The 24727-nt window shown below is 41.1% G+C and overlaps 1 protein-coding gene across 10 annotated transcripts in view; it reads right to left on the reverse strand.

Moving 5' to 3' along the window:
* Positions 1-24727, reverse strand: part of Ldb2 (LIM domain binding 2) — a 336977-nt gene that overhangs the window by 44062 nt on the left and 268188 nt on the right. For all 10 annotated transcript variants that reach the window (XM_057772913.1, XM_057772911.1, XM_057772912.1 and 7 more), the window contains exons 3-5: positions 17472-17644; positions 10343-10465; positions 7941-8024 (exon numbers count right to left, since the gene is read on the reverse strand). In XM_057772913.1, the coding sequence (XP_057628896.1) occupies positions 7941-8024; positions 10343-10465; positions 17472-17644 (380 nt within the window). The remainder of the gene's footprint in view (positions 1-7940; positions 8025-10342; positions 10466-17471; positions 17645-24727) is intronic.

The following is a 24727-nucleotide window of genomic DNA, read 5'->3' on the forward strand; positions in this document are numbered from 1 at the left end:
TGTGCAGACCCCAGTCAGCATAGGGACAACTGTCTGAATGATGACAGATGGCCTCAAAGCTGGGGGGTTATGGGAAGGCAGAGATAAACAGGACTTTGAGGCACATTGGGATATATTAGTCCTGGTTCCGACCCCATCATGATTTACTCTGGGAAGTTTCCAGTGTCCTCCACTGTATCTACTGACAACTCTCAAAATAAAACACTCTGGGTGTCTCAGAGGAGACGACTGGGTGAGCCTTCACCCAGGACTTCAGTCCACAGAACTCAAAACAAGATTCTTGCTGTCTGAGAGAGGGGTGGGAGCTTGGTTAACACAAGATGCCAATCCAGTTTGTGATTAGCCATCTGCATAAAGCCAGGCAAGTGCTAGGTCCTGTTCAAGCCCTAGTGTCCCCTTTAAAGGGCACTGCTGATTAGCCCCCACCCCAAGGCTATTGTGATGATTACAGCAAACCAGGTCTGACTGCTTCTGACAGGAGAACCCAGTGACACTAGTGTATTGTGTAACCGCCTCCCTCTCTACAGAGCTGGGAACCTCCCAAATTTTACTTCTTCTATATGAATTACAAATTCCCAGCCATTCCCAACCTGACTGCCTCGGTAAAGAGCAGAGGCATTAGCCTTGCATGTGCTTCTCCGTTCGTGTATTGCTTGTCTCTCTGCTCTCTGAACCCTGCTATAGACAGAGGACAAGACTTTGGAATCCAAACAGTGAGTTTGAAAAGAATTGGAGTTTCAGGTGTCTAGGGAAGATTGTGCCCAGGAGATTGGAAAGGTGACTAGAAGGTAACCACACAGAGAGACATTGAGTCTGCCAAGTGGGGAACGTGAGAGCTGAGGCTCCTCTTCCCGTTTCATCTACTATGCTGTTTCTTCCCTCAAAGTAAATTCAAAAAGCTCAAAAATCTCTCCCTTTGTCCTCTTCTTCTCCTAGTTTCCTTATACATATTTCCCCTCCCCTCAGATAATTCCAGAAAATTGGAAGGGACCATTTACCGAGCAAGTCAACTCAGGGCTCCATCTTGCACTTAACTTCACAATCTCCAACCTTTTCTTAGCCTAACTGGCAATTTCCCACCTTGCCATGTGCCTTGATTTTCAGCGTCTTGTTTAACAACACTTTCCTCCTCTTTGCTGTGTCTGAGCCTGGGAAATTGCTTTCTTTAATCCAGGTCCCATTTGTACTTTTAGAGCCAATCATCCATGGCTTTGAAATTGTTTTCAGCTAAGATTGCTCAGCTAACACACGGGGTTTTTGTGTGTGTGTCACTATTTGGATATATATCAAAATTCATGTCATTTATTATTATATATTTTATATATAATAATATATATTTTATGCATGCATTTATATATAAGGTAGTCTAATGGCTGACCCTCTAGCCTGACTTTGGAGATCATTGCTTGCTAGATGCTATGATGTATGTAAGATGATTACTTCACTTATTTAAGGGTTAATTGCTTGTATTTCCTTGCCATGTAGTCACGTGCACTGCTTTTCTATCTCTAAATGCAATTAAAAGTGCCCTTTGGGTGTTCAAGGTTTTAATCATTCTCTGTGTGAAGCATTCCCGTGTCTCTGAAGGATCCCCTCAGCCTCCTCTCAGATGGGGCTTTTCCCTAAAGGGGAGAAAGTGGGAGGGCGTGGGGAAGCAGCAGGGGAGGGAGGAGGAGAAGAAAGAGGGGAGAGGAGGAGGAAAGGGGAGAAGGAAGTGGAGAAGGGAGGAGGATGAGATGGAAAAGAAGCCGGGAGAGGAGGGAGAGGAGGAGGCAGAGGAGGAAGGTGTCGGGGGGAATCAGTTAGACTGAACAGAGCCTTGTAGCTCTAAATTCTTGAAGGTGCTATGGCCTGGTTTGCTTCTGTTGGATTTGTAAACTTAAAATGGGAATGATATCCATGTCAGTATTTACTAGGGACTCACATAGGTTTCTCAATAATTAACAGAATCATACATCATAGACAATCCTTGAGAAAGGCAGAGTGGGTTTCGGAACTAGATTCGTCCGTGTATGTTATGCCAGCACATGCCAATCTCTTTTGGCTTGTGGTCTTCTAGCCTTTGACCAGCAGCCACCCATCATGGGAAAACGATGCCCTGGGATGGCTGTACATTTCAATCAATAGGATGAGTGCCAGGGTCGCACATTTGTTTGTAACAAAAATGCCAAGTTGCTATGATAGTTTTAAAGTTCTCAATTTTGGGCCACAACCTAACTCCATAATAAATAGCTGCAAGCCTGCCGTGACCTATGGATCAAATTCTGAATAACATGCTTTAGTCCTCTGGGGATCTGGAATATGCCAGGCCCTGCATAAGGCATGGGAGATTTGCCCAGGTGGGTTTTGCCTACCCAGAATGTCAAGGCTTTGCTGATGCTCTGTCTGAATGCACAAAGCCAGAAAAGGGCAGCCAGCATCCCAGTCAAGTCTGCCGGTCCATCTTAGTCCCCTTGTGGGGTAAGCTCCATCCTTGGGCTTACTGTGGCATTTGGAAATGCCTCCTCCACTTATATGATCAAGGGGAATATTTGGCCAGGAGTCAAAGTCTTACGGAAATAGGAAACAAGAGAACACCTCAGCAAGATTCCAGTGCTGACTCCAGCTACGCTCAGTCTCCCGGAGGCTACCCCATGTCCTTCTGTTGGGGGTCATTTTCCAGAGTTAATTGACCAGTGCTTCCAGGTATTAGGCTGTACTCCCTTTGCTGTCAGTAGAGATGACTTGCAGGGAGCAGTGTTCTTTAAGTCATGACAACAAAGCAAAATCCTTCATTTGTGTTGGAAATTAAAGGTACAGGATCAAAACAAAACAAGCTGCCACAACCGAAAACCCATGACCCTGAGTCTTACAGGCTTTCCTGCCTCCCACTTGCTATCCCTCATTTGCAAAGATAAGCTGAAGCTTATTTAAGAACAACAATAGAATAAAGCCTGTAGATAATATTGAAAATCTCTAAAAACAATGATCGTATGTTTGCAATATAAACTGTCTTTAGAAAGTGTGTTGCTTACATCTCTCGCTGTTTTGTCTAGGGGTTCATCTCAACTTACAGTTTATCACACAGGAGAAGGCATAGTGGGGAGAGTCATGTTGTATGTGCAGCTGGGAAGCAGGGTGCAGAGAGAAAGTGGAGATACTATCAAACCTCACAGCCTTCCTCCAGTGACTGACTTCCTTCAGCAAGCCTCTACCTTCCCAAGCTTCCACACCGTTAAAAGCAGTGCACCAGCTGGAGATCAAGTTTCAAACACATGAGCATATTGGGGACATCTTACATTCAGTCCACTGACAGGAGGGCAAACATATATGACACATATCTTGGGCTCTCTCCTATACCCCACATCATTCTCTAGTCCCTTCTCTCTCTCTCCTTCCTGTTTCTTCTGATTTTCTGTATGGTTTCAGAGCTCCCCAAAAGAAGTCAAAGTCGTGACCAATCTAAAGAAATCAACAGATGCAGCAAAGTACACTTGGTTTCCTGGAGCACTCATCCAGGGTCAGGAAAGGACTCTGCACATGCTCTGTCACTGTCATGCTGACCCGTGACACAGATGCTGGGATGTGTAATGGACAGAACCCTATACACGTGCAGACGGCAGGGCTCTGAGAAGCGAAGGCACTCAATAAATATCACAAAATAATCAATGACAGTGGTGGAAGTTGGACTCTGACCTACTGCACGTGGGCCTGGTATTTATATAAATGTTTACATAAATATAAATATTAACTCTCCCATACGTCGACTTCTAATGAAGTCTTTGTGGCAATTTTGCGAGACATCACATTCCTAACTGTCAGAGAAAGAAACTGAGGATCAGGGAACTTAAGTGGCTTGCTCCAGGCTACAGCCATGAGAACGGAACTGGTAGTCTAACCCTCTGTCAGGAAACACAATGAAGAGAAGCAGGTGTGATGGAGTTCAAGGAAAAGCATTAATGATAGTAGCAACTTGAAGATGGCTTCACCTTTCACATTAGGTAATTAAACAAACATTGTCACCATCCATACCTGAGTGTCTGCGGCTATTATAAATGGTTACTATGATGCCATTGTTCACTAGACAATAATAAGAAAGCGTATGTTGGGTTTGGAGAGATGGTTCAGCGCTTAAGATCGTTTGCTACTCCCGCAGACGATTTGCGGTCAGTTTCTAGCACCCACAATGACCTGTAACTACAGCTTGAAGGACATCCGACACCTCTGGTCCCTATAGGCACCTACACTCACGTTCACAGAGCCCAGCACAGACATATACAGATATAATTAAAAGCAAAAAACTAAAATGTAAATATTTTTTAAAAAGAAGTCACATGCAACTTAATTGCATGAAAGCAGAAATTGTGCATATGGATGGATCTAGAGTTAGAGAATATATAAAAGGAATGTCGCTTAGTTAAGACTCGAGATAATAATTGCCTTAACATTCTGTTAAGTATAACCCTTAAAACACAAAATATATATCATAGCTGCTAAGAAAACCAGACCAAGGGAAGTAGACAAAATAAATTACTCACATAAAAAAAAATCTGTTCTTCAGAGTGGAAAGAATGCCTTCCCAAAATAATGAAGGGAGAGAGATATTTAGTGTAAAACTTTCTAATGAGAAAGAGTAAATGGAAATGCTAGTGAATAAAATATTGACACTGGAAAGTCAGAGTCGGATCTCTAAGCGGGAATTCTGCACATTAGAGAGACCTAGAGGTTCCTTTTAGTCTTCAATACCATCCAACCCACTTCTCTGCCGCTTTGTTTCCATGGTGGAATTCTAGGAGTGACTTTGAAAATTAATCATACAGGTTTTTTATTTTTATTTTTTTGTTGTCACTCAAAATCAAATCTATCATTTAACAAACCATCTGCTAACTGTTCACTCAAGCGACATTTTCCTGGAACTTAGGAGTGTTCATGTTGCTTAGACCATGGAACAGGAGCTAAGGGAGTGAGGGTCTGTCAATGAGACCTGCAGTAACCCAGCTTTGACCATGTGCGGAGGACTCCAGGAAGGTCAAGGGAGAGATCCCCGTGTAAAGTATAGAAGAATACATCCTGATGGATGAGAAAATCTGGCCTGGGATACTTAGATGGGAGAGAAGGGCAGAAAATGTGTGATGGGCAATGAATCAGATTGTGTAGGGGCCTGGAAAGAAGAAAGCTGAAAATTCTGATGGCTTCGATGCTACAGGGGCTGGCTGTGCCTCTCTTCCTATTAGGACCAGCATCCATTCCCACCAGTAGACTGGCAGAATTGTGCTGCAAAACACACAGTGCCCCAGCAGGCTGCCTCCGTTTAACTTCCTACTTCCTCCATATGGTATGGAAAGCTGGGTGACTTACATCACATATGCATCCTGTCCATAGCTCATTTTCTCCTGAGGATGGTGACCATGGACAAGACTTCTAGACTTCTAAGTCGGGAGGTTTGTGGTACAGAACCTGGCACACCGCCAGCCCCACACTGAAGTGGTAGCTTGGGAGAGTCCCCCTACTCCAGGGGGTTCCTGACTTCATAGTCAGGAGAGAGGGTCAACCCTTATCCACATTCCCAGACTTCAGGACTGTAGATTGTGGTGACCTGGAGCATCCTGACTTCACAGTGAAAGTTAACCATTTACAGATAACTGGGAGAGGCCAGGGAGGGGAGATGGGGGAAATTTTGGTACTTGTCAATCTACATTCAAAGCAGCTAATAGATGTCACCAAGAGTCTGCCCAAGATCTCACCAGAGAATTAGTCGCAGAGTCTGGACCAGCTCCAGAGTCCCTGATCCCCATGCAGGCCAGCTGAGGCTAGGGCATGGAAGGCAGTTCTTCTGAGAGGGGGCATCTATAGCTTTCACTTCTTCTGGTCCCTTGTGAGAGACAGCGCAGCAGAGAAGGGAAACTAGGTGAGATCTGTGCCTAGGGCTATAACAATTACGCCACCCCCAGGTACAGCTTCCCACCCCCATAGGCTGCCACACCCAAGCAGAGCTGGTTTGAATGCAACATTCAGAGGCTTAGGGACAGAGTTCAGGTGCCAGGCTGAGGGCACATGTACCTCCTACCCTACTGGGCAGAATTTGCACAATATTTCAGGACTGTTATGACTGTGAGGATGATGGATGAGTTGGTGGGGAACCCAACTGATTCTGCCTTTTGCCAGGTCTGGTTTTGGTTCCAGATGCTTTAGGCTATAGAGAGGATCTTCTCTGTCAACCAGAACCAGGATTCTTCCAGAACTTCCTCATCATGAAATAGTTTGTCCAGTCTAGCAACCAGGTCAGACAAGACCTACCCTCTCACTCCTCCTGGCTCCTCACTGGGAATACTGAGTACAAAACCTGCCCAATGCTCAGATGGCTTACATATGCCCCACCTTCTGGAGTAAATTTTCTTTTCTGTATAATGGAAATGTCCTGCCCTGTCCTTTGATCTTCTTGTTTCCAGTTCTCCCCACTCCACACATGAACCACCTTTCACATGAAGCCTTCTCCAGAATGATTTCTCTCCCTGAAGTATTTTTGTTTCCTTCTGGAAACTTCCATTGTGGTATTTACCGCTCTGCACTGTCTTCTTTTTATGAATCTCATTCCTTAGGGATGAACTTCTTAGTGGCAGAGGATAGCTTTTTTTCTTTGTATCTTCCGTGTCTAGAAATATGTGAGTGAAACGGAACATGACTTCCACCACATAGAAGAGTGAGCCTGGCCAACACCGACTGCATTTCAGCAGGTGCAAGGCTTGTACCCAGAGCATGGAGAGTACAAAACAGTACCCACAGACCCGAAGAAAACTGGCGGGGAGAGAAGCCAAAGCATCAACTCTGCTGAGAGGAGAGCCCTGGTGAGTCAAATTGCTGCACAGTGAGGAGATAATGTATCAGGGGCAAAGTGGCCACCACTTTCTCAGGATTCTGGAGCACAATGCTCATTTTGTGAATGAAAGCAGGTATGCCACTGGTAACTTGACTGTTGGAATTCTATATTAAACTGGAGTGATGGCTTTAACTCTTTTAGAACAAATATGGAGGCTCCTAGTATTGTATAGATAAGACATGTTTAAAACACTTAATATTTAAAAATAAAAACAAATTATATCAAAACAAAAGCAAAAACAATAACAACAACAAAAACCGAACCAATACCATGTTAGAGAATTTCTAAGGCCTAGAAATGCCTGTATCCCGGCACTGAGTCAAATTTCTCCAGGAGATTCTATAGCTCTGGTTACTTGCCTCAAGTGACACACTGATTCCCTTAGGAGGAGTTGAGTCCAGGATGAACACAAAGAGGCAGTATTTCAAACAATACTACATTAGAAAGTGGATACAACTTCAGGCTAAGTACTGCCAAAACATTGACAGAATAAGGATATGGCTTCCTTTTGAGTAATGAATGCTAAGAGTTACACAACTGTATAAGCAAAGTCAACCGTAAGTGCAGATCTGATGCTTTGTTAATTATTTTTAATTAAACCACAACTTCTACTACACACACACTCACAAACGTACACACACACACACACACAGACCACACCACACCACACCAAACAGCGAGGAGCATAGAATATACATCTCTGCTATGGATACCTGGTTTTACTAATTAATTAAATAATTAACTAAATAATAATTAGCACTTGTTTCCCATGTGCTAGGAAAACAATCCACCATTGAGCTATATTATATACACAGGTCTCTTACTATGATTTTTATTTTAATTTGAGGTAGGATCACATTAAGTTCCCAAAACAGCCTTGAACTTACTCTATACCCCACAGAGCCTTGAACTTACCATCCTCCTACCTTAGCCTCCTAAGTATCTGGGATTATGATCTGTTTACCCAGCACAGCCTAGCTTATACTTCATTTAACTCTTTGGTTTAGGATACATTAAACAACAAACAAGCAAACACAAAAAAACTAAAGTTCTTTTTCCAATAGAATCACTCAGTCAGTCTTACCCTGAGGTAGTTGAGGGTGAAGTTTGTTAGACCCATCCTGGTGATATTTTTGGACAGCTGATCCAGGACCTGAGGATCTTGTGCCTAAACAGGGGAGAGGGAGGAAAAATTACATATTTCACTTCTATGAGATGATCTCATGAAAACATTAGACTATGTTGTTGCTGCTGAGACACTCACTCTTGACACAATTGACCTGTCTTGGGGGTAGAGATTGCTGGAGAGAATTTAAGTTACATCTGGAAGTCACTTCCATCTAGTACTCAAGGACATTTTGAAATTATTTCTGCAAGGCTAGAAAGCCAAACTTCCTCAGATGAGCATTTGATCCAAGAGAAAAAGGCATCGCTTTCTCTGTGAGAGACACTGGCTCTGTGTCTTCAGATGGAAGTCCCTGAGCTCTGCCTGAAGAACTCTAGTCTGAACCACAGAAAGAGATGTCTCTGAACTTGGCAAAGCCATGCGTCTTCCCTGCTGAGATGGGGTGGTATTTTTACCATTCAGGATGTAGGATGCATTTGAAAACTTGCAGCTATCACAAAAATATATGATGCAATAATATATCATGCCAAAATCCAATATATATGTATGCAGAGTATGTGAAGAAATAGAATTTTAGAACCCCCACCTCACTAAACTGAGGTTTAAAATCATGTTCTCAATGTCTTTCTTCCTATGGGATGAAAAGGATAGGTATCACATTTTTCAAAGTATCATGAGATATAAAGTGCCACAGATCAGCCCAAATATTATATTTGGACAGATCTCCAACAAAAAAAATTCATTGCGTATGAAAGTCAGTTAGTTACATGGTTGATCCTCTTCACTCTGCTTCTTTCTCATCAAATTGGTGCCATGCATAGGGAGAGTTAAATAAACAGGTTTTTCTTCATGTCTGTGCTCATGAGACCACATAAGGTATAACTAATAGAACATTATTCTTGTTTGTGTTTTTGGTTCAGTGAAAGAATCATTCTTCTTTGTAATCAAGGATAAAAATATAGATGAAAATGACTATAAAGTAACAGTTTCCTGTCAATTTTGAAATAGAATCTTACGGACATTGACCCTCTATGGGAAGATTCGGTTCTATGTAGTCTCGTTAAGTTGTTCCATGGCTAAAAACAAGCAGCTTGCATTGTAATTGGACAGCAACCAATGATGGAAGGATGTTTTTCCAATGTTTCTGCTGCTGCTGAGAACAGATCAACAACACCTACTGAAGTCCTAAATGATCCAAGCATCATTCTGAATGTTCTGCAGTCATTAACTCTTGATTCTCAAGTCAGATGTCCAAGGCACACTCAGAACCACACCACTGTATGGATGAAGGACTACAAGTCCAGGAACATCATATCACTTATACAAGGCACTCATGAGCAGCAATATAGCATCATGAGCTCTTCATGTATGGCCTCAGCTCTCATCCACACTCTTCTGATGCTTTCTGGTGTATTTTAAGAAGAAAAGTAATGTTGGTAAACCAGACTTCTTCCGGAAGAGTGGAAGGTGTCACACTTGCTTTGAAAGTGCTGATGGAGTTGAAGCATAGTGAATCTGAAAGAGTGGAAATAGGCATGGGACAGCAGAAGGCTGGATGTCACCAGAAAGGCAGAGATAAGGTTAATAGGTAGGGAGGACCAGGGTGAGATCAGAGGTCTAGAGAGAGAGCATGAAGTCCAAAGCTGGAGACAGAGTTTTGAATTCAGAACTAAGTGGGTCACAACCTTGGTTTTGCCATATTCAGATTAAAAGACATTAGACCATCTCCTTCCTTACTTTGGAAATAATAATAATTAATAAGTCAACCCCTGAGTGATAGTTGCATATTAAATTTTCAGCAAAAGTTTTGGTTTAATAAGTTCTGTAAATCGAACCTACAGTTATTTTGTTCTCTTTTGAATTCTCGGGGCCATGAATGCATCAGGTCATGAAGTCTGATTCTGTTGCATGTCCCTGTCTCCATTCCAGCCAAGTGTCATGTACCAGTGTTAGGAAGAATCAATAGATCCAGAGGATACGAGCCTCACTTCCGGTCAGGTGGTTCTAGTCAGAACTGGAAGCTGCTCCCACTTCCTGTTTTAGCTCACATTCTCATTACAGGTAAGAGATTCATACACCCAAATAGAAAAGGATCTGCTACAGGGTTACTGCCGCTGAAGACAATAAAAACCATTTGTCAAGGGAAACTCCCTAACATATGAAAAACCTCTCACCAGCTTGGAAACAAAGGAAGCCAAAAAGAACTTATGCATTCAAATGATTGAGGGGAAGACTGAATACTTAGAACTCCTTGTCTAAGGTGTAGCGGCGATAGCGGGACTTTGTTCAGACAGAAGAAACTGCATTTCCCTGCTGAGTACGAAGGAGCGGGAATAAGAAGCAAAGAGGCTATTACTTACATGCATGGCTAGTATGCTTCTGGGGACCAGCTCCCTGTACTGTCTGATGGTAAAGTGCCACGTTTTTATCCTCATGAGGTCATCGAACGTGAACTCCAAGATCAGCCTGCCTTCTGTGCATACCTGGGGGTGACAAACAGCACACTCGTTTGCTATGCAGTCCATACAAGCAAAAGTTTGTAACTCGTATCAGCTACCCAAATATAGTGTCCGTTGAGGTCCTCAGGCAGTGTACCCATGATACATAGGGACAAGTATCAGCTCTATCATCAACAGGTTCAGAAGGTTGCTCAGTTGCTTACTAGCCACAAGTACCAGTCACTCTACTACCAATGAAACTTTACATGATTCTGAATTTTCATCTTAGAAACATCCATCTTCTAGCGACATTAGTTCAAAGTCCAACTTCTCTGAGCACCTTCATTTTCATGATCATCCTCCCACGGGTGCCTGAGCCATAGTATTTATCTATTTGTTTGCTTATTTGTTCTACATTCCCTTCCCTCCTTTCCTCTCATTGCCTTCCCTCATCCCCTCTGTAGCCCTCAATTCACTACTCCTCTCTTTCTGTTCAGCAAGGGGCAAACATCTCATGGGTATCACAAAGCATGACAATATTAAGTTGCAGTAAGACTAAGTATCTCCTCTTGTATTCAGGCTGGGCAAGGAAACCCAGTGTGAGGAATAAGTTCCCAAGAAACAGCCAAAGCATTGGGGACAGCCTCGCTCCCACTGCTGGCAGTTCCACAACTGTCACATGTATGTAGAGGGCCTTGCATGATCCCGTGCAGGCTCACTGGTTGTTGGTTCAGACTCTGTGAGTTCCTACGAGCCGGATTAGCTGTTTCTGTGGGTTTTCTTGTAATGTCCTTGACCCTCTAGCTCCTATAATCCTTCTTCCCTCTCTTCATTGGGATTCCCTGAGCTTAGCCAAACGTTTGGCTTTGGGTCCCTTTATCTATTTCCATCAGTTACTGGATGAAGGCTCTCTGATGACAACTGAGGTAGTCACCAATCTGATTATAGGAGATGGCCAGTTCAGACTAGGTACCCACAATTGCTGGGAGTCTTAGCGGGGGTCATACTTGTGGGTTCACAAGACTATCTCTTACGTAAGGTCTCGATCTGACTTCGAAATGCTCCCCAAATCTTTGGTTTCCCTAATTTGGGAGAAAATTTCCCATAAGACAATGAGACAATAATTCACATTCAGGTATGAATTATATTACAAAGTTACCCATTAAGAGTGGGTCTTCATTTCCAAAGGGGAATTCCAAAGTGTAATACTCAATCCAATGCAGAGATACCAGTCATTGATACATGGAAAATAGAGGGCTGTTTAGAAAAATACACTGATCACAGCAACAGTGGCAAGTCCTATTTATATTACATAAAGGGATGGCTAGTCTCTCACCTTCCTAAGAACATATGTGATTAATAAAGCAACAGAAGGCCAGAGTCTCTCTTTCCTTATAATCGGTGACAAAGGCATTTTTAACTTTTCATGTTCATATTATTCTTAGCACAATGACTTTGAAAGGGAAGAAAATAATACAAGACAGCACACACTATTTTCCTGTTTCAACTATGAGCCAGTAAGGAAAGGAGAGCATACATCGTTCCAGCTAGTTAGTAAACCCTTATTAGCTCTGGGGAAGGAGTGCCATAGTGCATGGAGGCTTTGAAAACAGACATTACTGGATTGAAATTCTGACTCTACTTTTCTCATGCTGTAGCTTGGGGGAAACCAAATGCATTTTCCTTATCAACAGAACCAAGACAATAACATCACTAGAATTTTTGAGGAGACACATTTCAGGGAATTCTATATGTAGAATGCTGGATACTGTGCCTGGCACAAATAGTAAGATTGTAAGCTGAGCAGATAAACAAAACCAAGGAGAAGAGAGAGTTCCGTCATGGCCACCATGGTGCACACGCTGAGTTGTAGATCACAGGACATATCTCTGTGGATTTGCTCCGAATTAGGAGGGATTGAGCCTCTAGCCTCCATCCATTCTCTCCTTTTTAATATGCCGAGTCTCTACTCAGACTTTCTGGCAGAAAGATTTCCTAGTTAACACAACTATGCAAATGTCTGAAGCAATGTGTAAAATTAATCCGCGAAGCTATAGTCCAAGAAGATGGCGGTTCACAGTTTATAACAAGCTTTCACGAGCTATTGATAATCTTTCTCCTCTTGAAATAATACAATTTCGGAAGTTCTGACAGTCACAGGCAATGATGGGGGCTTTCCAAGTACTCTGATGGGAGTAGATGCTTCTTTACACAATCTAAACTTTGTCGGTGAGAATTACCATGGAGAGTTTAATAGGGCTTTGCTCAAAAAAGATGGATTTGCCATCTTCATTTTTATCAAAGATCTCTGGGACACAGGGAGATAATTATTGCTAATCTAGGTGAAGACTTCTACCACGGATCCAATTAACAGAACTTGTGAGTAATTTCAGACATGTGGGCACCCTGCCCTAAAACTCTGAGAGGGGTTGTGTGCTGAGCCCGGCTTCTGGTATCATAGCCACGAGTGTTATGGGAGCAGAAATGGAGATGTCATCAGTGTTCCCAAACTATTCTTCCACACACGTCTTGAGCACTGGAATTAATGTATCAAGGTTCCCAACCAAGTACCATGAAGACTAAACCAATGAACTTCTTACCCGTACCATCAGGGTGTTAATGTTATAGCAATCACCTGCAGTGGCAGCTTTCACAGAAGGGAGGGTTGTAATAGTCAGCTATTAATGGGAAAACCCACATGTGCAAGGCTATTAGAAATGGTATCATTGGATGGTCAAACAAATATGAACCTGGCTAAATTTCAGAGTTATTATTACTGTTGTTGTTATTGTTATTATCATATAATCTGCTTGTTTTCTTTCTGTCGGCCACAGGGTCAGGGCAGATAAAGGCTCTGGTTTGTTTCTACTAGAACCAAGCTTCACGATGAGAACATCAGCAGACAGTCCTGAGGTATTGCTCATCTGAGCATCTGCAGGGCCAAGGTCAAACTAGTTGGGCCTTCTTATGCAGACAAACTGTCTCGGGCCGACAAAACGAAAAATTGCCACAAGTCTTGGTCTCCTTTCATAGTCAAATGGGTTCACTTTATTCAGGGCACACTAAGGGAAAGGGGGAATCCTGAAAATCGTGTCCCGGTTCATTTAGAGGAAATTAAATGTCTTCCAAAAAATGAAAGATAGAGGAAAATTTTGGTCATTGCTCTTTTCTCGAAGTGAACCATCTGAAGACTTGGGGAGACGACCCCCCCTTCTGTAATGGAAGCTAAGTGAAACCAAAGGCTTTGTGGTTTGTTTTCTATGCAACCATCAGGAACCATAACAGAGGTACATATGAAGGAATGTATGACTCCTTTGTTAGAAAATATTTTTTTAAAATGAGCATAGCTAATAAAATAGAAGTAATGTTTTGCTCATTTCAAAAATATCTGTATTCTCTTATTAACGAATACATTTAATGCAGCTTTTATCTAATGCTGGCCTTTAAAAAAAAAAACAAACCCTGCCTTTCTGTTGGAATCCAAAAATCAAAAGGGTCCCCAATTAAGAAAACATTTTCTGTTGTGCTGAATTCATGTTACCGTACTGTGAGCTCTGACATTTTGTTTCTGTGGTAACCAAAATCAGCTGATTAGTTGGCATGGCAACAGAAAAGATGTAATCCCAGCAGACACACTCTAATCAATGCCCCCAGCACAGATGGTCTCCGGAGGATCAACAAGAAAGAGGCTGGCAGGCATTCGGTCGATCACGTGCTAGCTTGAGACTAGGCCAGGAACAAGAAAAGTAAAAAAGAACATTTCTCAAACTACCCAGTAGCTTTTTAACCCCTTCCTGTCTTTTACTAATGAAGTAATATTGACCACACTGTTGTACAATTCAACGTTTCCCACACAGCTTCTGTGAGACAATCCGTGCATTTTTTAAAAGGTGGTAATGTTTAGTTTTGTATCTTTATATGTGAACAGCACAAGGAGAATAGAGAATGCTATTTAAATACTATTTAAAAAGCTATCTCTGAATTTTACCCAGAGATATCACATATATAAACGTGTATTAACACGGAGAGGAGAAATTACATTTTATAATGTGATACACCAGGTAAAGTAAGCACAGGGAAGCAATTGTCAAAAAATCCACTTTAATAGCGTTTGCTTAGAGGAAACGTATTTAATGTGCTTGCAGGTAATATCTAGTAGTAAATAATTTCATAATAAATAATTGAGAGGAGAAAAACGTTCATAAACTCATGGTGGCAGGAGTGATGAAAGTATCCATCCAGTAGTGTCTGTGACTGTTTTAGTTTGCAAAACCCGAGAACGTGGCATTTATAGTGCCTCTCTCGGTATCCTCTTCACATCCTTGAATATAACTCAAGAGTCTTTGACTCTGCAAGGCTCCCGGCATGCCTTTCTGATTATTAAGCCTTGTTTTCTATTTGATTTGAAATTGAAAACATAAAAGAAAGGCTTTATTATGTGCATTTAAAAATTCCAATTACATATTTATCCTTAATCTATAATGTTCCTGGTATCAGGAAATTACAAAATGCTCAGTATACCCCTGAGGATTATTTAATATCTCTGTTGATTAGGACTGTAACTGATTTCTGATTCACTAGTTGACCAAATTTTCATAAAAGCAACTCAGCGCCATTGGGTCAAACGCTACTTGGGGAGAAACAGCTTAGTGATCGCCTAAATTAGAACAATGTGAGCTGCCGACACGTAATGAGCTAAATAACGCGAAGACTAAGACCAAAATGTTAGCAGTGCTTTAGAATTCCCTTTCTTCGTGGTACCAAAAAGCCATTGGCTCACTGTTTGTTTAAAATAGCCATAGTGCTTTATTACCCTAAACAGAATTATTTTTAATTAACATAAGAACACAAGGAAAATTAGGAAGATTCTTAGAGTAGTATAGCAAGCATCAAGGGGTAAAGGGAGGGGGTGGGAACAAAGGAAGGAAGGGATGGAGGGAGGGAGGGAGGGAGAGAGAGAGAGAAAGAGAGAGAGAGAGAAGAAAAATGAATCTTTTGAATCATATCAAATTTCCTAAAAATAAATGTGCATAATTAGCATCTGGATTAAGTCCCTATAATGAAACTACATGTCCTAGAAAGAGATATATATTTCATCAGAGTATTGAAATATTCATTACAAGAATAGGCAAATAATACTGCCTGCCTTGGAGCTGAATGACATGGGTGGTCCGAATAATTGATGCTCTCAGAGCCAAGGGAGCCGTGTTCAGGTCTTTCTAGTGATTGCCTTGTTTCTTCAGGGAAAAAAAAAACCCACTGGACTCCTGGAGAACAGAGGGGACATTCAGGAAAAAGAATGCAGCCAAGAGGAAAACCTCAGTGTCTTAACTAGAATGAAAATAGCACTTCGTGGTTCTTCATGGATTCCTCAGAAGAGAGAGATTGGCCTAACACAAGTCTGAAACATTCCATACCATAGCATCAGGACAGTTCAAGATGTTCATTTGTGAATTAGGACCTGACCTGAGAAAGAAAGAAATTGACTAAACATTAAAAAAAAAAAAAAGGGCTGTCACAAAAAGTTTTCAATGGCTGCAGACATTAAGTACAGTTTCTGAATGATGGAAAAGTTTTATTTAATTATCACGTTTTGTTTCTCTCAGAGCATAAGGAGATAGTGTCTTTTATTTGAATCACCTAAAAGTGTTAACATTTGGGGAGCTTTCCCTGCGCTGCTCAGACCTGGTAATCATAGAAGGGAATTGGGTGTGTGTGCATCTTATCTATATGGTTATGAAAATATCCTTCATCTTCAGAATGGAGTAAGTCATGGGCAAATTAAACCTTCATTCCAATGGCCATTTCCTCCCATAAGAAAAACTCTCTTCCCAGCACAGACTTCAGTCTTTTTATGATGCAGTTCTCTGAAGAATTCCTTTCCACTCTGTTAAAGTATTAGGCAGAGAAAACCCCCAGCCCTTAGCATCTTAAAAAATTCCTATTGTCAAAACCAAGATGCCACAGATGATAGCTGATGTCTTGCCTTTGGATTGCATCACCAGGTCCTATCCCTTTAGCGTCCCGTCCCTTTAGAGTCACACACCATCACGGGCACTAAGAAAGACTCACGCACACCACTGTGGTGAGCGGTGCTGATATAAAACATTGATTTATTATTCTTCAAGCAAATTACACCAGCAGCACCTCTCCAGTTTTGCAGTTTGATTTTTTGGTAATTAACCCTGATATCCTAACACCTTGTAGGCAGAGAGGGTGTTTTGTTCTAAAAGAGATAGCTGTTATCTATTAATGAAATAAATGCATGCGGAATTTTAGTCTATATTAAATGAGCAAGTATTCATTAAAACAAGTATCTGTGGGGCTGACAGACAGCTCATGGGCGGAGCTTGTGTTTAGCATATGCAAGGCCCTGAGTTCAATCCTTAGCACATCAAAAATAAATAAACAATTAACTTCTGTTTACTGGATTCTGTGACTCACTGGCCATTACTGTCTCTCCCACTTGGAAGGGGATATACACGGATCATGTGTTAATACTACCAAGTGTTCCTCAGTGAGGGAGATAGTCCACATGCTGGTATTCTAGCGGTGGCAGAGATGACAGGTGGAAAATATATAGAAGATGATGCTGAGTCCCTGCCCCTTCTCTTTTCATTTCATATCCTTCATACACTGTGAACTTAGCCCCAAATCCTGTGTTGTCTGCCCGCCCCTGGCTTCTTTGCAACTTAGTTTTATAACCAGCTTCTATCTCTGCTGTGCTCATGGCTGAGTTGCTTGGCTGAAACACTTTGCAATCCTAGAATCTCTGAAGCCCTGAGGAAGCATCCTAGCCCTGTTTGCCCCTTTGGCTTGCAGATGACCGCCAGGTAATAGTTTAGGTGTAACTAGTGAAATGTACCCTCTGTTTGTTCACATTAAAAATTTCTTAACACTTTCGAAATAACCAAGCGCAAATACTGCGTGAATTCTTTCAGTTACCAAAGGTTTATTTGCATAGGAAAGAAAGCCTCTGTCAGCTGTTAAACTGAAGGAGCAGCTGAACTCCTTTCCTCTTAGATCTGTCTATACCGGAACCTGGCCGTACCTTGGTGAACATGGGCTTCCCGTGCTGTGTGACCATGGCACACTGGTCGCAGTCTACCGTGATGGATGAGTTGTGGTAAGACTCCTTTGAGTGTTTGAGGATGTAATACAGGTCGGTCACCCCTCCTTCGAACACGGTGCTAAAATAACGGGGGATGAGTGTCCTGCCGATAGCTGAAAGAGAAACAGAAAGGAGCAAGCCATGAACATGCAGAACCAGCCAATGCTATGAACCCACACCCACTCAGCAGCCGGCTGGAGCCAGGCATCTTCGGAAACATTCCAGGAACCATTTCTCTTACTAAACAGCCATGACCCATCTGGGTTGTAAGGAATAAACTATAATCCCTAACTATTTGGGAAAAATGGGACCACCATCTCGCTGAGGTTTATATCTACTGAAACCAAAATATAAGAGTTAATAGTTGGAAAATAATGGGAACAGTACTTATACTTGGGACCTCATATACATTTCTGAGTGAACATATTTTATGAAAAACAAATGTCAGACAACCTGTTTGGTTTGTCCAATGTGCTGTTTACAACTTAATTACCCAACTATGTGTTTTTGTTTTTATAAGTAGCAGGAGTATAAATTTTAATACCTTTTAATGCCTTTTAGTTTGCGAAATATATTAGTATTTCCTCTTCGGATTTTTAGGAAAAAAAAAAAAACAAAACAGGAAATAATTAATTAAGACCCAAAGAGGTGACAAGAAAAACATTGGTATGAAGTCACAGGATTTGTAAACAGTGTTGAACCCCACATATGCAAACATCAATAAACCCACCTTTCCCAGTGGTGTGTCAAGCTGAGAGGATCTCTGATAAGTAACCTCATTCCATTTAGGCATCATAACCATGTGGATTCTGCTTTTTCTCTTTGCCTTTGTGCTAGATAAAATTATCACTACACTAAAGGGCCCAGTTCCAGAAAACCTGGTACCTCTGCTTGCTCTAAATTGGTCTCCTCTATTCCATTGAGTTTGAGCATTTCTAGTAGCTGGGTTTTTCTGATCTATGAGGCTTCCCAGCACAGGACTAGCCATCACTTCAGTAGCGATCTGAAATCCTCTTACAGCGGAAATTCCAATTCATAATATCAGGAATTTTGCTTATGTGCAGATTTTAAAGGCAAAGTCCTAAAGATCACTCCCAAGTAATCCAAAGTTTGTTTTTTGTTTAAATAAATCTTTCATATTCACTATATAATACCTCCCAAAGACAAAAATAATATTTCAGATAAACCATCAATAAAAGCTTTAGCTAGGAAAGATCACACATCATTTTCTGAAATTTAGAATACTTAATTTCATTTTAAAAGCATCACTGTTAGTCCACTCCATGTGGATCTATAGCTCTTTCGTACACGGATTTGGGGAAAATAAGTTTAAAGAGAATCTTTTGCCCAACTGTTCTGTTACATGATTTTTAAAGAAGCCACATTCATATGACAAACCTTTGGATAATTTATGCCATTGTTATTGCTTCCTATTTGCAATAGGTAAGGTCAATCAACAAGTGTGCGATAAGCGAGCAGTCCAGGATCTCGGCGATGCTATCCCAAATAATCCTTAGACATACATTTCCTAAATACTCACTAATCCCAAATATTGCTATTTCCTTCTCTGAATATCAAATTCAAATGAGAGTAATATGAGCCCAGCACATCTCCCAGCAAATGCATAGCTAATATTACAAAGAAAACTTTCCAGAGCCGAGGACCTTATTGTACTTCACCAGACAGATAAAATTAATTGAATGCACTTCAAATGTTCTAACTTAAAGCTAATTACCATAAATCAGCTCAAGTATTTTGACAATTTGGAATCTGTACTATTAAGAATAAATACACACCATAAAAGTGAAGTTGAAGGGTGAAATATTTCACTATAACATCCAAGGAATTGTCACATTAAAAAAGGTTATGGCAAATAATTGCCACTGGATTCATCGCATTGTAGTTTATTCTCTATAAATCATATAGAGTTTAATTGCTCGATCGCACACTTCGCTATATATTAACATAGCTTTAGTCCCAGTCTAAGAAAAAAAACGAATGTGAAGGAAGTTTATATTCCCTTAACTTTACCCTTAAATTTGTAATGACTTTCTCAATCTGAGACAATGCCCAAGCCATACAGGGAACATATTTAGAATAAAACATGACTCTGTGCATTGAAAGGTTTCTAATATCTTAGGATATTAGATACTTGGAGACTGGCATGTGTTATCAGGCCCACTTTCTTTGCCCCGTTATGTTTCCCAGGTGTGATTAGGAAATACGCATAAAGTCCCTTTATCCACTGTGGGTGCCGCCACCCCTCGGGTGGTCCTGCTGATCTATGGCAAATGCTGTCTGTGCCTGTTATCCTTTGCCTTTTCTCATTTGGTGACTCTGGTCCCTGTGATCTGCTTCGGTTAATAGAATGTGGCACAGCTACCAAGTGCCAGTTTAGGTAACACCTTAGGAAGAGCTAGAAAGTTCAACCTTACTGCTTGGGGACCGTTCCCAGCCATTCTAATAGCCTATAGTGAGAAGCCCAGCCAGCAAGTGTGGAGAGGTCACCCAAGGAAGAGAGTCCTCTATCTGCCACCCAACATTAGTTTTCAGGAAGGAAACCATCTCAGAACTATTTCAAGATGATGTCATAGAGAGTAGAAACGAAACGCTCCCAACAAGCTATTTCTTTGCAGAATGATGAATGAAAAGAAATAATTGCATTCCAGAATCATTTCCTGAAATAGTGTTTCCCCTAAAAAAGTGTAAATCCTGGGCATACAGAAGCTTGCACACCAAGAGAAATCCTGGGCATATAGAAGCCTGCACACCAAGAGAAAGCAAGGCAGCATATCATCGGTGGGGTGACTTGAGCCCTCATCTAGGCTGGAAGTCAATTTATGGACCATGTGCCCTCCTGGCCCTCTTCCTTCTCTTCTTTCTTGTTCTTCTTCCTTCTCCCTTATTTTTCCTTTTTGTCTCAAGGTAGTTATGTTAAGCTTCCAATCTTTTGCAAACCGAGGAAGCTTGGTCAATGCAGCCTGCTCCAACATGGAAACGGTAGCAAACACGGATGAAGGGAAGGGACAGAGAGGACCAATGACAAGAGCTAACAGAGTATCTGCACACACGCTGTGCAAAGCTGCAGGGAATTAAGAGGGATGTCAGTGACTGTATTAGTTTCCCACTGCTGCTGTAACAAATCACCACAAACACAGTTGCTTAAAACCTCACAAACATTATCCTCTTACAGGAAAACGGGCAAACACAGGTCTCACTCAACTAATGAAAGAGCATCAGCAGCTGTGGCTTCCCTTCAGGCGGCTCTGGGGAAGCTGTTTTCTTGTTTTGTTCTTTTCGGCATTTACAGGCTGCCTATGTTCTTTGTTTATAATTCTTTTCTCATCTGTAAAGCCAGCAGCAGCAGGTGGGGTCCTTATAGGGCTTCTTTTTCTTTTCTGTTTTCCTGGCTTCTTTGTCCCATGTTTGGTCTCTAACCATTACACTGGATCCACATAAACAATCCATAATAATCTCCCCATCTCAAATCATTACTATTCAGATCAGGAAGGATGCTTTGGCCATATGAAGGAACTTTCACCGGTACAATAAATTAGGATATAGGTATCTTTGGCATTATTCTGTTTACCATAAAGAGGATGTGTGAAAAGAACATATATTCTATAAAGGAACCAGTGACAGGAACACACACACACACACACACACACACGCGCATGAGGGCATGCACACAAAATGCAGTATATAAATTCTGTGTAGAGTTATGTGTGGTGGTTCACATTTATAATCCCAACATTCGGAAAAGTGAGGAAGGAGATGTGTTGTAAGTTTGGGGCCAGGCTGGGCTACAGAGGGATGATCTTTCTTCAATAAATGAATAAATAAATCAATAAAGGATGCAATGAATGGGACAGTGCATCAGAGCAAAATCCACGTATTCACCACCAACTCACTGTACGGCTATTCATTTGCTTTGTGAAATTTCTTTGAGCTTGGAGCAGGTGTAGAACTCCGTGGCGGTGCCGGAAGCATGAATGCAGACCTTCATCTATCTGTCAGATTCACTTCTATCAGGAGAATTAACCATTATCTAAGTGTACAGTATGATCATTCATAACGATTAAACTTGAATTTGTGATTTTGAACTGTTCACCATTATCTTCTGAATCCCGAGTCCAGTGCACAAGTTTATACCATGGAAGCACTGAGGTTAGCACATTCTATTGACATAAAACCAGCAACCATTCAGAACAATGTACCGAGCTACTCTGAAGATCTAGGAATATTTCAGAGATTCAATGATCTGCTAACTCATCAGCCATACCAGTTCTGACTTAGGTTCACATGCAGATACTGAACTTATCCTTTCCACCTGTGTTTTAATTTCGGGAGTTAAAATCATTTAAATATTGATAGGCATAAATCTACACAGGATTCCCATGGGAAGGCCTGAAGCTTTGTTTGAGTGAGATTAAGATGATAGCAGATAATAAAAAGGATTCTGTTTTCCTAACACATTTTGATCAAAGTTCCTCAAGTTAGCAAGCACCAGTGGGTTGAGAGTCAGGAACACAGGAAGATTTTCTGTTATGCTAGGTAATTGAAAAATACTATATATTATTTATGTGTATGTTCGTGAAAGAGAAAAGGAAATCACATATTAAATTATTAATGGATTGGAATGTTTGCAAAGAAAGTTCAAATTCTCTACTTTGTAGGTAAATATATTTAGTCTGGGAATAGCTAAGGTTTATTCAGAGCTGTTTTAGATGTGAAGACCTGGACTCAAGTGCCGTGTATAGTGTCTACTGTGTTTCCCCCTTGTTACCACTTAAACTCAATCACCGGAAGGCCTTCGTGAGGAAGGTGCTAGATGTGTGGAAGCCGAACCCACTTGCGAGTCTGTCCGTTTTACTTGGAGCTATCAGCAGATACATTGAGAATTCAAATTGTATAGGCTAGGTAAATAATCGAATTAGTAAATACCTGAAGTACAAGCATTGAGGATCTAAACATGATCCCTAGAGCCCACATTAAAAGTCCTAGGATGCATTGAAAGGCAGAGACAGGAGGCTTCCTTGGGGGATGGCTGAGCAGCCAGCCTACATTGGTGAGTCCCCAGAGGCACTCTCAGAACACAAGGTAAATTGTTGTCCTGACGATTAATGCCCAAGGTTGCCCTTTGGCCTTCCTGAGCCCACAGAGGCACAGGCACTCCCCAAACAGTAGTACTAGTGGGGAACTCAGTGAGAAAATAAAACCTGTTAAGGCATTCTTTCCAAAGCAGAAACCTCACCCTGTAAAGCATTCTATCTCTGCTATTCATTATGAAAACTTTTCTCAACTTTCAGTGTTGTTTATAGGTAATTCACATGAGAAAATCATACACAGAAGTAACCATATGGGGAAATATTCAAACTGGTGATCAAAGTAAAATATGAAAATATTTTTAAAAATTATTATAAGCTTGTAACAATGTAAGATCTCTTGATTTGGGTGGTCTATTAGTTACTAATTTGGATGCTGTCAATTTCTGTGTTTCAAAGGCAATTCAATCCCTAGTCCTGAAAGAGATTGAAATCTGATGAAAATGGGTAACGAGAGAAAGATTTGGAGCTAACAGTGTACCAGGGTGACTTAACACTTCAAGGTTAGTTAGCCAATGATTTCCCATCATTAAGAGACAACTGCACAGCTACACACCAGTGTTTCCTGACAGGCAACATTAATTATATTAAAGCCAATGATTATCTCATGCTATTTACAATTTTTCTAGACCTGTTAATGAGTAAATTGGGTATCTGAGTCCTGGTCATTTGGACAGCTCAGCTACAGCTGCTGTATTTCATAAATTCACTTGGAAATTCTCCTGCAGTACAGTGGTAACGTTAGGTAATAAGTGTAGATTCATTAAATTTTAGACTCATTTGTATTCATAAATCCATGAATGTATTATGCTAATGTGTAAATGAAAGTGCTTCTAGGAGTGATAAAAACAAAACTGATGACTTCACATGGAGAAAATAACCATTAGAAACAGTCAAAACAATGGAAATAAAATACAAGTCTTTGACTGAGGTAGTGTGGTTCTGGCCAGATTCTCTCATTCTTGAGAGAGGGGGAAGCAAGTCAAGCTAACCCCGCTGCGTGGCTGCAGGCTGCCATAGTTTTCATTCTAAGATGACTTGATTTATTTTCTCTACCAAAGCAATTTGATTTAAATATCTTCTCTCTAATGATGTCTCTTGCTTTTTCAGATTCATTCATTTCATCTACGCTTATTAAATACCTGCTATGGGTAAGACACTGTTCTCCAAGTATTCATCCAGATGGTTTAGGGTGGTAGCAAGTAGTGTAGACTGGAAGGCCTGCAGCTTGGGTGTGAGCAGGTGGAGCTGAGTTTTGATTGAGAAAAGTCACATGAAGATCTGCGATCTGAGAGGGCCAGGGCTATGACTCAGCACTAACAAGAAACCTCCGGCAGGCACAAATGTGGATCAGATGTGCTTGATGGATTATGATGTCGCCAAAAAAGGCAACGTGGCAGGTGCACTATCCAAGAGACCAAGCTGATAGGTGAAGTCAGGGACAGAGTCAGGGAAAGGCTAAAGCAAGGGGTTTGCCTTTTGTTCCACAACATGTCTCTAGAAGGTTGTGCCAGTGACAACCCATGGTGAACTGACCCGGTTCTTCCTGCATATAATATCCACTGGCCAACTTGGACCCCAAATTCCATATACATTTTTTATCTGCTGAGAAAAATGATTAGGTATTTTTTTTCTGCCACTGTATCCATTAATTAAAGACAAGAAGATGAATGTCCTGGCTTCATCTGGTATGAGTTCCTCTGCTGTGCAGAGCTCACTCACTTCTGATCACAGGGCTGACTCTTAGGTATTGAAACTTTATGTCATGCTTCATATCTCATGGATTTATTTCTGCATTCTTCACTTGGTAATGGCACAGTTTTTATAAGTGCACATTTAAAAAATGAACCTTAAGTTTCTTTTCCTAAATTCAAAGAAATAAGAGGGACATTGGTTCAATTAAATTTAGAAATAAACCATTGGCATTTTGTAAATCTTCCCCCATAGGATTATGAAATATATGTCCATTAATTTAACTTTTTTGCCTTAAAAAATTTCTATAGATCTCTACAGAGTGTTACGTGTAGGAAAACCTTTGTTTCTTAGATACTTTAAATATTTTATATATGTTGAATGGTGATGTGTATTTTT

The sequence above is a fragment of the Chionomys nivalis genome, chromosome 6 (assembly GCF_950005125.1).
Source record: "Chionomys nivalis chromosome 6, mChiNiv1.1, whole genome shotgun sequence".
Taxonomy (NCBI): Eukaryota; Metazoa; Chordata; class Mammalia; order Rodentia; family Cricetidae; genus Chionomys; species Chionomys nivalis.